The 14086-nt window shown below is 39.9% G+C and overlaps 1 protein-coding gene across 2 annotated transcripts in view; it reads left to right on the top strand.

The window, feature by feature from the left end:
• Positions 1 to 14086, top strand: part of UNC5D (unc-5 netrin receptor D) — a 584232-nt gene that overhangs the window by 559405 nt on the left and 10741 nt on the right. For both annotated transcript variants that reach the window (XM_010370595.2, XM_030937254.1), the window contains exon 16: positions 4491 to 4669. In XM_010370595.2, coding sequence (XP_010368897.1) covers positions 4491 to 4669 — 179 coding nt within the window. The remainder of the gene's footprint in view (positions 1 to 4490; positions 4670 to 14086) is intronic.

The raw sequence follows: 14086 nt of genomic DNA, 5'->3' as shown, positions 1-14086 counted from the left end.
GATGGGTGTGGTGGCACATGCCTGTAGTCCCAGCTACTCGGGAGGCTGAAGCAGGAGAATTGCTTGAACCCAGGAGGCAGAGGTTGCAGTGAGCCAAGATCACGCCACTGCAGTCCAGCCTGGGTGACAGAGAGAGACTCTTCACAAAAAAAGAAAACTGTCCTCTTTTCCCTAAAATGGCTTAATTTTTTGGTAAATGGTTCCAGCAAAAGTGAAGACACAGAAAGTGCTAAGAAATTGGGATAAGAAATTGGGATGACCTGGGGAAGTGTAGGATACATTCTAGACCCAGGTCTCTATCGGTGAATTAGGAGTACTAGATCGATTTTTAAAGTGCATCATGCTTCATGTTCCCTAAGCAGAAAAAGACTACATTTAGGTGGTTTAATGCGTTAGTAAGTTATATTTATATAATTAACATTTTTATATATAGGATCAAGATTTAAGATATGTAAAATACTTTATCTAAATATTGATTTTTAAATATTAATAAGATATCTATCTTAAATACTGCTTTAAATGTTTAAGTCAATGCAGTAATTATCCTCATTGAAGGCATTTGATCCTTCATGTTCAGCCTCATCCCTGACGTATCCCTTCATGCCTCTAAGTGATTTTTCAAATAAACCCAGTCCTTCATATATCACCTTCACACTTAAGAGTTATTTTTGTGACCAAGATAATATATCTTTTTTACTCTTTAGAGAGGTCATTATTGTATCAGTCTTTGGAAACAAGTTGTTACCTTTAAATTTAACCCTATTGAATTACCTAATGATTATTGCCAATCAATACTCTATAGAGCAACAGTATCAACAGTCTATAATTGTAGACTGGAATAAAACAATTTTGCAAATATTGAAAAGAAAGGAAAAATTCCCAAGTAATTTATTTCATCATTCCTTATTAATGTAACGTTATTAAAGAATCTTTTCTTCAATATAAACAACTTAAAGGAATCTTGCATGTTACAATTTTCTATTCAAGCAGTTCTCTTATCTTTCCTCCAAAAGTGTTGGAAGTTGGGGGATAATTTGTCTGTTACAACAGACAGAATAGTTGGAATTTCTCATTGATTTACAACTCCCTTAGCTTACCAGGTAGCAGCTGCTTATCTCAGATGTGCAGAGCATGAAAATCTACTGTTCCTCTGCATATTTAATTTAAACAATCAGAAAATGTGATGTATCTACAGGATTCTTATTACTTGGCCCAGATGTCTTTTAGAATGCGTCATAAATGTTACATAAAGTGTAATCCTTATGCCTGGAAAATATTTAAATTTGAGAACTTTAAGAGGAAAATGGGGACCCACTTATTAATGTGTAATAAATTGGAAAATTACTTATTTTTAGACTCTATCTCATATAATACTTTATTCCCCTTCAAATAAGACCACCTTGTTTAGCTTTCTCTGAAGATATCATGCATCAAGATGGTTTTTCTTCTGCCCCCAGTGAAAAGAGAGCTCGGTCAACAATTTATAGATGCCTTTCAGAAGCCAATTCTGTCCCTTGGGATCCTTTAGCACAGACACATCCAGTGTTTTCAGTTTCATTGATAAGCCACGTCTTTGGCATTGACAATGACAGCTACCATGTTAACTTGTATAGAATTTTTTAAAAATCTGCTTCTAGTTCCTATCAGTCAGAAAATATGCAAGGATACTATTCCTACTTGATTTGCATTTTTAGAGACTACAACAAATTTTACAAACCATGATAAAAATGATGTATCTTGTAACCTAGTTTAAGCAGAAAGAAGCTGAGTAGGTTCATTTTGTAACCATTCAATATATCAGAACAGAATTGTCCACTCTGCCTGGAATAACCACCTATCCACCCACCTAATTTCTACTCTGTCAATGCCTACCTATCTCACAGGCCAACTCAAATGCTTCCTCCATGAAGTCTTTCCCACGGTACTCAGAGAACGTTTTCCTTAGCCACCCAGCACTGTAGATTTCTTGGCACTTGTCTCGAAACCGGGTGCTATAGTGAAATAAGTACTTGTATAGTTGTTAGGATGTCAGAATTCTAGTTTCACCTATGTCATAAACTACCTGGGTGAATTTTTCCAGGTTTCATAACCTCTGTGGAGTCTATACAAATGCAAAATAACTGATTAGGAAGTTGGGGCTGAGATAGATAAGGTAGCATCCAAGGTCACTGAACTAGGAAGTGTTGAGTTTTACTCCAAAGTGAGGTCTTTCTGCTTCTAAAAACCATGCTCTTTTCTGTTATACTATGATAACCTCAAATACTAGAATAATTTTGATGAGTACTGTTTTGTAATAGTCCAGGAACATAACTAAAACCAGCAAGTAGAATCTGTTTAATCTAATAACATGTACTTTGAGGTTCCAAGAAGAGCGTGTGATATGCAGCATTTCTCATATGTGTGTGACCATGAAACTGCCATTTCTTGGAATCTCTTCTGAGATATCCTTTTAGAACTGGTGGATTAAGGCATCGTGTTTCCAAAAGCAGAGCCCTCAAAATGCAACTGTGTTAAATAGTTACAGAAAGACAAAAATCATTATCAATCATTAATGAAATTTCTGTATCAACCAGTTTTCTCAATTAACAGATTTAAGAACTCTATTTTCAACCTACCAAGCCTGATAGTTTATACTTATGTGAGCCCAGCTGCTAGCTGAAAAAGACCATCATGGTTGTGTGCCCACATTAGGAAGACATTTAACAGTTGGAAGAGGCATCAGGGCAGGATTTCAGGGAGGGAAGGAAGGGCATATGTGAACTTGGAGGGCACAACAGGTAAGTTTCTAAGGCAAAGGACAGCTTCTTGGAGTTTAAACAGTTCTAACTAGTACCTTAACTCAATCCCAGATCTGATGCTTTACTTATCCCTTGGATTAGTTTTCTTCTACTACATAACAAACTACCACTAATTTAAAAGCATAAAACAACACTTATTTATTATGTCACAAGACTGAAACCAAAGTGTTGGCCAGGGCGTGTTCTCTGGAGCTCAGAGTCCTTTCCTAAGTTTATTCGGGTTGTTGACACCATTTGGTTCCTTATTGCTTTAGGACTAAGGTCTCAATTTTCTTGCTAGCTGTTGGCCAGAGGTCACTCTCAGCTCCCAGAAGCCATCCACAGGTCCCAGATACATGACCCCCTCTATAGGAAGCTCATAGACTGGCTGTTTGCTTTCCTCTAGGCCAGGAGAAAAGGTGCCTCCAGACAAGAGCTATCTCCTCTCATTTGAGGACCACCTGATTAGGTCAGGCCCACCCAGAAAAATCTCTTAATTGATTGAGTCAACTGATTAGGGATATTAATTACATCAGCAGAGTCTCTTTTGTCTTATAATCACCAAAGGAATTCAATCAGATAGTTTTCAGCCCTTAGAATTCTATTAGTCCACTTAATTTATTAGCAGCCACTGCAGTCTGGCACATTTCTGTGGGATTTCATGTTGGATATAAGGATTAATACTGAAATGACAAATTCTTATTGGACAGTTTGAAACCAGAAGCAGGTAGGCAGGAGCCTTCCTGATTGTACCACTATACAGGCTGGTCTATATGTTACTCTGACTCAAGGCTGGCGCTGTTATACTAAAGCAATTTAATTGTGAAACAGTTTTATAATAAAGACAATATAAAATCATACAACTTTAGGACTTGGGAAAAAAAACAAAATTAAAGGTAATCAACATGCAATCATTTCCTTGTAGCTTTCCTACAAAGCATTTCCTAGTCAGCTCCTTTGATCGACCCCTTCACCATTAGTCAGTTATGACTAGCAGAGGGTCATTCTTCACTCTGAACTGAAATCTGTCATTTGGTAGCTTCTTCCTGCTGATTCTAGAGCTATGCCTGAGAGCCAAAACAAACAGAAAAAGAGTCTAATTCTGCTCTCACCTGACAGTTTTTTGTTGTTTTGTTTTGTTTTGTTTTTTGTTTGAGGCGAAGTTTTGCTCTTATTGCCCAGGTTGGAGTGCAATGGTGGGATCTCAACTTACTGCAACTTCCACCTCCCAGTTTTAAGAGATTCTCCTGCCTCAGCCTCTCAAGTAGCTGCGATTACAGGCGCCTACCACTACGCCCAGCTAATTCTTTGTATTTTTAGTACAGATGGGGTTTCACCATGTTGGCGAGTCTGGTCTCGAACTCATGACCTCAGGTGATCCACCCACCTTGTCTTCCCAAGGTGCTGGATTACAAGCATGAGCCACTGTGCCCAGCCTCTGACAGCTCTTTTAATGCTTGAAGCTGGTGATTGTGACTCCCCTGAGTGGAAGAGGCTGTTGTAAATTTCCAGTACACAATTTATTAGGCTACTAGAGAAGTTCTTTACTATCTTAGAAGAAAGGGGAACTTATCAATGTATTTTATAGAGTCCATCACAACAGGCAAGCATTTTGTGCATGTGTGTTAACCCAGGTTTTCTTAAAAAACTAAAAGTGTTGATCAGGACTGCTTTCAGATGGATCTGATCATGCATTCCTTATTTTGTTTATAGAGTGAACGAGAAACCATCACTTTCTTCGCACAAGAGGATAGCAGTTTCCCTGCACAGACTGGTCCCAAAGCCTTCAAAATTCCCTACTCCATCAGACAGCGGATTTGTGCTACATTTGATACCCCCAATGCCAAAGGCAAGGACTGGCAGATGTTAGCACAGAAAAACAGCATCAACAGGTAATTGGGGACACCTTCTGGAAGAAGATGTTACCAAGAGAACTTGGAAATATAAAGTGGGCTAAGTGAAACCATGTAGTTTCTGAGCCCCAATATTTTTATGAGTTCCTCCGGCCATATTTCATGTGTGTTCCCACTAAGCGGAGAAAGAGCAAGAATGTAACAGTAGGCCAAACGTGGTGGCTCACGCCTGAAATCCCAACACTTTGGGAGACTGAGGCAGGCAAATGACTTGAGCCTAGAAGTTTGAGACCAGCCTGGGCAACATGGCGAGACCCCATCTCCACAAAAAAATATAAATAAATAGCTGGGCGTGGTGGTGCATGACAGTAATCCCAGCTGCCTGGGAGGCTGAGGTGGGAGGATCACTTGAACCTGGGAGGTCAAGGCTGCAGAGAGCCAAGATTGCACCACTGCACTCCAGCATGGGCACCAGAGTAAGACTCCGTCTCCAAAAAAAAAAAAAAAAAAAGAAAGACACCCTGTGTGACATTTCCTGCTACCCCATTCTGCCTTTTGCAACATTATAGAAAATCCCTACTTTGGTTCTTGGTACCATCTCTAGGTTTGCTAATTGGGTCACCCAAATGGGCACTTAGACTATGTTATCTTGGAGATTGTGAGCGAACAGAGCACTTTCTTAAGCCAGTGATGCAGAAACAAACAAGCAAATTTCTCACATCTCCCCTCTACTATCGGGTAACCCTAAGCATTCTTTAACCCTTAAATGAGGACACACTCAACCTACAAAATCAATTGCCTAAATAGGAATAAAAGAAGTTTGAGGATAACTTTTGGGTCTGAAGCTAGAGGATGTAAAATAAGCAAAAGCTTGCCTAGGCACCATGAATGAACATGCTGCTAAAACTGACACTGCTCATTACTGCACTAACATTTCTAGTTGAGAGTAGAATAGAGAGATCCATAATGGGCTTTATTACTTTAGATGAGACAGGCAGGGGTGATGCTCTCCAGGGCAACACTGATGGCCAGGCAGGTCTGGGCTCAGCTTGAGGGATACGCAGCATCCCTGCATTGAAAAATGACATCTCCTCTCCCTATAAGTCCTCTGAATGCCCCAAAATGAATAGAAAAGAGAACATATTTTGCCAGAACCATTTTATTTCTCTTTCCTTTGGTACTATTTTTTTTTTTTTTTTCCTTTGAGGCAAAGCCTTATTTTCTTACTGTTTGGTTTGCTCTGTCATTTTCACTTTTTGTTCTTTATTTTCACAGACATCCTACCTGACTCTTTCTTCTCTGAAAGGGAGGGTAGATGTCTGCCAAGAAGGGATGGAGTGCTGCTCTCTGTTTCAAAAGGGATCCAGAAGCCAAGAATGAAGGGCGCAACTAGAAATCAGTCAGGCTCAGAGAGGAAAGTCAAGACGGAGGCATTGCTGCAAGAGAAAACTGCAAGAGACAGGCAAGCCCGAAAAGAATAGACACATGTTTGAAAAGGCATATATTGAAAATGAAAGAAACAAAAATGTATGAGTGTACAGGGGAAAAAATTAGATTGACTATTTCCCAGCAACTCTGACAAAAGATGAGATGTCTTGTCTATAATCAGTGAACACCATGACTGTGTCAATTTCCCTTTCTGATCAACATGGATCCAAAAATGAAAAATGAACCCAGAAAACATAACATGGTTAAAAAAGAACAGTGAACAGGGACTCAGAAGATCTGCATGAGAGCCTTAGTTCTGTTACCAATACCAGTCTGCCTAAATGAGTCACTTACTATCCCTGTGTTTCTTTTTCTAGAAATGCAATTGAATCTGAACTATGTTAAGTCTAATTCATGCTGGCTATAAAAGTTTATGATTTTTTAAGTCACCATTTAGAAAAAATAATTGTCTCAAAATACCTGTGTGCCCATAGATGCTATCATTAATTTGCCGAATGAGCATGTACATGTTCCTACCTTATTACATTTTATTCTCCATTTATAGTACACATAAGAGAGCTACAGGGCGTACCTCCAAAATCATCAGTTTCTGACCTTGCACAGTAGGGAAAATGCATTTCAAACTGGGAGACTTAAGTTTAACAACCTTTTATATCTGGGCACTTATGAGCAGTCAGTGACTACCCTGGAGCCAACTGCCCCCTTCTGTGTCTGGGGCCATCCATAAAACCTGAGTGCCCATATGCCTGTTGGTTTACTTGTTTTTCTCTAAGATCCCATCTCCAGGAAAATTTTGTTGACATAATTCATATAACCTATTTCATGGAAAATTTCTAACACAGTACCCAGAATATATAGATTCTTAATAAATGCTAGTTTTTCCCCCTTGACATTTTCACAATCCATAGCAAATTAGAATAGCATGAATATATGGAATCTTCTTCTATCTTTAAATCTTATATAGCCTGCCTCACACCTGTAATCCAAGGTGGAAGTGTCGCTTGAGGCCACAAGTCCAAGGCCAGCCTGCACTTAGGGAGAACCCTGTATCTACAAAGAATTAACAAATTAGCCAGGTGCAGTGACTCATGCCTGTAATCCCAGCACTTTGGGAGGCCAAGGTGGGCGGATCACAAGGTCAGGAGTTCGAGACCAGCCTGACCAACATGGTGAAACCCTGTCTCTACTAAAAATACAAAAATTAGCCGGGCATGGTGGCAGGCACCTGTAATCCTGTCTACTCTGGAGGCTGTGGCAGGAGAATAGCTTGAACCCAGGAGGCAGAGGTTGCAGTGAGCCAAGATCGTGCCACTGCACTCTAGCCGGGACAACAGAGAGAGACTCCATCTCAACAAATTAGCCAGGCATGGTGGTGTATGCCTCTTGCCCCAGCTATTTGGAAGGCTGAGGCAGGAGGATTGCTTGAGCCCAGGAGTTTGAGGCTACAGTGAGCTATGATTGTGCCACTGCACTCCAGCCTAGGTGACAGAGCAAGACCCTGATTCAAAGCAATATTAAATAAATGAAAACATTATACAGTTAACATGTCAATTTCACTGAGTGTCATTCCCTACATTTTTCTTTAATTTCTAGCTTTACTCTCAAAAAGTAGTTGAATTATGGAGTAAAAATGATTTAAACTAAGAGCCAGCAAACTTATTTTTTCTGTTAAGGACCAGACAGGAAAGAGTTTAGGCCATATGGGATCTGTCGCAACTACTCGGCAACTATTCAACTCTGATGCTGTAACAGGAAAGCAGCCAGAGAGAGTCTGTAAACAAATAGACATGACTGTGGGCCAGTATGCTGTATTCACAAAAATAGACAACGACCCATATTTGGCCTACAGTCCGTAGTTTGCTGACCCCTGATTTAAGTGAATTTGCCTTGATTTAGTAAAACTTCCATAGGATGTTATTGGGTCTCTCTTCAAGTGAAAGAAGAAGGGAGGAAAAGAAAGAGGGAAGATGTGTACACGATGCAGACAGAGCACCAGCTTCACAGGCAGACCACTAACTGTGGTTACTTGGTGACCATGGGCTCTAGGCATTTTCATTCTTGTGTTTGGAGATTTACTATGATTACACTAAACTAGCTTCCTTCGTTCTGCAGATTAGAAAACACATTTTAGCCTTCAAATAATGGGTGTGAGGCTGCCATTTCCAAAAACATCAGCCTTCATGTCTTAAGTAGTACTGAGAAAGCTGACAATGTCAGTATGTCTGAGTAAGGATGTTTTTATCATTTGAGAAAGTAAAATGAAATCTTTTAACAGGGCCTTCTCATTCAGCTCTGTCTTCAGGCTGGTGTGGTTACAGCAGAGCTGGCCACCAAAATACTTGGAGAAGAATAGGAGAAAATTACTCACAGCCATCTTGCACTCTGTTAGCTAATTCTATTTTGCAGAAGTTGTTAAGTTCCCTTTCTGTTTTTAGTACTGTCCCAAAGACAACAGTGATTTTTTTGGATGTAATCTGTCACAACTTCCCATTGTAAAAACCCCAAACCATTGTCTTTGCTCTCTTATGATTCCAAATAATATAATCTAGAACTAATAGTATATGTTTTAATACATAGAAATCTAAAATTGTCTCTCTGCCAATATTATTGAGTAAGAAAGCTATGATTGGCTTAGGATTTCATCAACCCTGAGATCACAAAAAGGTGATCACAGAGTACATAGTCATTCTCTTCAGGCAGTTCACCTACCTTAATCTTGTGACAACACTTTCGCCTGACTCTTCCCCTCCATTCAATTCCAAAAAGCGTTTAAAAGCTAGTAAAATTACTGCCCTCAAATCATTAAGGAAGACTTTAAAACAAGTGGAAGAAAACATTTGCTTTTACTTTATTGCCAGTGAAAATGTTTTCTTACCCTAGTTGGTAAATGCAAATGTCGCCGATGATAATATGCCTTTTTGCCAATCATGTTGCTACTTAGATCTGAATAGGAAGGAAAAGACTGGGAATGTAAAGTGAAAAGCTTAGCAGTCGATGAGAACGCAAGAAATGTCAGGAGTGTGTGCTGTACGGCTGGCAACACAGGTGGCCTTGCCGCTCGCCTGGCATATGGATCACACTAAATAAGCTACACAGCCTAGCAAAGAATGTCATAGATAACAGTTGCAGTTATAGATTCTGTGAGCAAACTTTGACTATTACTCAGAGTTCATACTTGCTGCATTTCAAAGCTGAGATTGCACATTTATTCTGAAAATTCAGCTGTAATAACTCCATTTCAACACTCGGCCACCTGTGATTGGTAGATGTGAAATAAGGAATTGGTCATGTACGGAGTAGGTGGTAGGGAGCAATGCAGAGGACTTAACAAATTAAATGTTGGAAACTAACTACTTTACATAGAAGTGTTCCACCATATCTAAACTTCCACAGTGCTTTGTATTTTTTAGATACTTTTTATTTTTTAATTACAGTTAAACATACGGAGAGAGGACTATCTACTTGGGGGTTATTCAATAAATATTTTTTCTAATGAATGATATGAACTCTTTCACAGGAGAGTGGCTTTTCTTTGTTTTGAGATGGAGTCTTTCTCTGTTGTCCACACTGGAGTGCAGTGCCACAATCTCAGCTTACTGCAACCCCCACTTCCTGGGTTCAAGCGATTCTCCTGCCTCAGCCTCCAGAGTAGCTGGGATTCCAAGCACGAGCCAGCACGCCTGGCTAATTTTTGTATTTTTGCAGAGATAGGGTTTCACCATGTGGGCCAGGCTCCTCTCGAACTCCTGGTCTCAAGTAATCTGCCTGCCTCGGCCTCCCAAAAGTGCTAACATTACAGGTATGTGCCACCACGCCTAGCCAGGAGAGTGTTCTTGACCCTAAAAACCTGCTTCCTAATAAACAGAATTGATATGAACAAGCATCAAGGGATCTTGAAAGTGAGTCTTAAAACAGGCTACCTGGCTGATATTTTGGAAGATTCGTGTCTTTTCCCTCAGATCTTAACAGTACCTGAAATTCTACTATTAGATCATTCTTCTGTGATGCCTCCTAATTTTCATATTCCAGAAACCCTTGTGAAAACACAGCCAGCTTGACCAAGTTGCTATGGGAACAGATTCATGAGATGGGAAGAGATCCATGAGATATGGGCAGATGAGTAGAGGGGAGGCTGCCACATTGGAAAAAAGGATTCCGAAATGGAAAGCAGCAGATAAATGATATCTTATTAACAGTTTTCCCAGTGCCCTCCTCAATAGTATATTTGTTTGAACATGTATAAGCACTTCCCTGGGAAAACATATTTCTTATTGGTCTGCTAGTTAAAATGTTTCAAACACACTTCCGATTTGAGAGTTAATGGGTTATGGTGTAAAAACTGTATACGTGAAATTCCTCATATCTCATGGCTGACATGCTGTGCTATAATTTGTTTCCCATGAAATATTTTAACAGGGCCTTTAATGAGAAACAGAATCTTCTCTCATTGAGGTGCTATCTTTTCATTTCCTCTGTCCATTCTATTCACTGAATGCAAAGGAACAGTGAGATGGCCAGAAGGTCGAGGGAAAGGATGGAGGAAGGCCCCAAGGCAGCTTAGCAATCTGTTTCTGAATAACTGTTGAGAACTCACCTGAGGTAGGAGAATCCTAGAGCCAGGTTTCTTTAAAGTGAAGGAAGAAGGGAGGAAAAAAGAGAAGAAGATGAGTACAAGATGCAGACAGAGCACCGGCTTCACAGGCAGATCACTAAGTGTGGTTACTTGGTGACCGTGGGCTCTAGGTATTTTCATTCTTGTGTTTGGGGATTTACTATGATCACACTAAACTAAGCTTTCTTGGTTCTGCAGGTTAGAAAACACATTCTAACCTTCAAATAATGGGTGTGAGGCTGCCATTCCCAAAAACATCAGCCTTCATGTCTTAAGTAGTACTGAGAAAGCTGACAATGTCAGTATGTCTGAGTAAGGATGTTTTATCATTTGAGAAAGTAAAATCCTATGAATGATTTATCAAATTTATGAGAAAATATTTTAAGTGATTAACTATTTCCTTTTATTTACTTGTCAAGTTTTATTATACATAGGTCCTTGTAGTCAAAAATACAATGAAGCCCAAATCAGATTTTTTTGGTTCTGGTCCAGTGTGGACTTATGCAGGGCCCAAAATTTAAAAAGCCCTTGCAGTGAAGCCAGAGGGACCCAACACAGCAAAGTGGTAGAGATTTGGGCTTCATTTTGTCAAAGCCAATGACTCATGAAACTGCCCACTAATATGAAGCTGAACACAGACAGCTCTGGGACACATTTAGCCATGAACAAGCTGTATATGGTTTCTAAGTGGCAGGTGCCCATCCTAAAGACAATGTGGAAAATAAACTTTTTATGTTTCTCCAAGAGAACTAAAGTTATGCTCCCACTGTGCGCTCCAGGGAATGCTGACAAGGAGTGTCACATTTCTTCTAGGCAGTGTGGGTGTGTGTGTGTGTGTGTGTGCGCATGCTAGGCTTTGAAGGAAAAGGTTTCCTTCCTATAAACTAATGTTTTCAGAAAAGACAGGCATGCCAAAATCCCTTTATAGCCTCAATAGTCCCCTTCACAAATGCTGTTTCAAATAGTACTGAAAAAAGTTAACAATGTCAGTACATCTGAATAAGGATGTTTACATAATTTGAGACTGTAAAATCCTAGGAATGATTGTATCTAATTTATTAGTGTCCTTTAAGTGATTAACTGTTTCTTTTCAATTATTTGTGAGGTTTTATCGTCTTTTCAATTCCCAAATTGAGAAACTGTCATAGGCTTATCCTGTCAGGAATGAAACTGGAGAATTGAAAACAGGGACTACAACCGACTCTGTTCTCATTTGGCAACAGACAGTCCTCAAGGATCCAGGGCTCTCATACATTTCCAAAAAAAGAATTCTTGCTTTTTTCCAAGAACCAGATAATGAAATAAGTAAAAGGATAATGATGAGGGAAATTTTATTGCCAAATTAATTGGCCTGAAATAATTAATGCACCACTTTTAGAACAAGGCAGACTGGAACTCAGCATGTTTTCAGGTGCCCATGTCCTTCCCTTTCGGGTTTTCCATGCCAGCTTCCTCTCACTGGAAGATCCCGGGGGGACAGCAGGAACTATACAGCGCTCATCTCTTGCTTAGTCTTTAAAACTGCAACACTGGCTGGCTTTATCCTGCAGGCTGCTTTGCTGCTTGTTGACTACCCAGTGAAGTTGAAGTTTGGGGATGAAAGCTTGATGAATGGGGCAAATGCTTATGGTGTATTCAACTACTGCTCTTGAGGATAAATGGCTTTTCTCTTCTATTTGCATTTAAAGAAGCATATGGAGGGTTGGTTTTGGTCACATAAGAGGCTTTCATTAAATTAGACAAAACGATAGCAGAGATATTAATATTTTTCCATTATGACTGTGTTTCAATTCCCTATCTGGAGGTATATAGTAGGATTATAAACTGTTTTTGTAATGATGTTTTCCAATTTATTACAGGCAGTTTAACTTTGTTTTTACTTTTTGTACTGACAGACTACTCAAAAAGATTTTTTTTTTTTTTTTTTTTTTTTTTTTTTTTGAGACGGAGCCTCACCCTGCCACCCAGGCTGGAGTGCAATGATGCCATCTAGGCTCACTGAAACCCCCACCTCCCGGGTTCAAGCGATTCTCCTGCCTCAGCCTCCCAAGTAGCTGGGATTACAGGCCCCTGCCACCACGGCCGACTAATTTTTTGTATTTTTAGTAGAGATGGGGTTTCACCATGTTGGCCAGGCTGGTCTTGAACTCCTGACCTCGTGATCTGCCTTCCTTAGCTTCCCAAAGTGCTGGGATTACAAGCGTGAGCCACTGTGCCTGGCCCAGAAGATCTTTTAAAAATATGCTTTTTAATAGCTAAATTAAAAACAGTGGCCAGGCTTGGTGGTTCACATCTATAGTCCTGGCGCTTTGAGAAGCCAAGATGGGACAATCACTTGATCTCAGGGAGCTCAAGGTGAGCCCTGGCAACATAGTAAGACCCCATCTCTACCAAAAATAATTTAAAAAAAAAATTTAGCTGGGCATGGTGATGCTCACCTGTGGTCCTAGCTACTTGAGAGGCTGAGACGGGAGGATCACTTGAACCTGAGAGGTCACAGCTGCAGTGAGCTATGATCGCACCACTGCACTCCAGCCTGGGCGATAGAGTGAGACCCTATCTTGGGAAAAAAAAAAAAAAAAGAGTCATACGTAAGTAGCAACAATTTCTAAACAGTTAAACTTGCTGCCCTCATGTCACAGATACAACTGCTCCCTTATATTTGACAGTGTTGGGCAAAAGCCCAAATTCTGAAGGAAATTATTTCATGTACCTGGGTTGAGGTGACTTCTCTGCTAAGGATGTAGGGCTACAACTCAAATATACAACTGGTATATTTCAATATGAAATTCATTCTCACAAGCAGTCATGGGAAGAGCTTACAGCTTGCAAATAGGTAGATTTTCTTCCTGGTACCATGGTTCTGAATAACTGAAATAAAAGCTTTGCTATCTGGAATTTTGAATGAAAGCGAGGCCCTTACAGACTCAGAACGCTGAGCTGGGCTGACTCCAGCTGAAAGTACAAGGTGCCCTTGGTAGCTCTTCAGTGTACCTCCCCAGGGCTAAGACAGAGCCTGAGCCTGTGCCTTCCTCTCCATTCCTGTTATCTAATCTCTTTGTTAACTGATGGTGGAGGATTTAGATGTGCTAGTCCCTAAAACATTTGCATTTGAATACTCAGGGATTTGGGAAGATCTGAAAGCTTTCACAGTCCTAAAGAAAGGGTGGTATCTCTAGCCACTTTTCCTTTTCATAAAATTAGCCCTGTGTTGCAATAATTTATACAGACCTATAAGGCAGAATTCTATCATGGTTCCTCAATTCTCTACCCCACCTTTATATCTCCAAAAAAGAAAACAGAAGGCTCAATAACTATTTCCAAAAATCCTCAAATCTAAGATTTTATTATTTTAACAAGGTTATTAGTTTAAAGATATATTCTGAAAATTAAGA

This window comes from Rhinopithecus roxellana, chromosome 9 (genome assembly GCF_007565055.1).
Source record: "Rhinopithecus roxellana isolate Shanxi Qingling chromosome 9, ASM756505v1, whole genome shotgun sequence".
Lineage (NCBI taxonomy): Eukaryota > Metazoa > Chordata > Mammalia > Primates > Cercopithecidae > Rhinopithecus > Rhinopithecus roxellana.
Note: the sequence above shows the minus strand (reverse complement) of the source record. Positions and strands in the feature narration are given on the sequence as shown.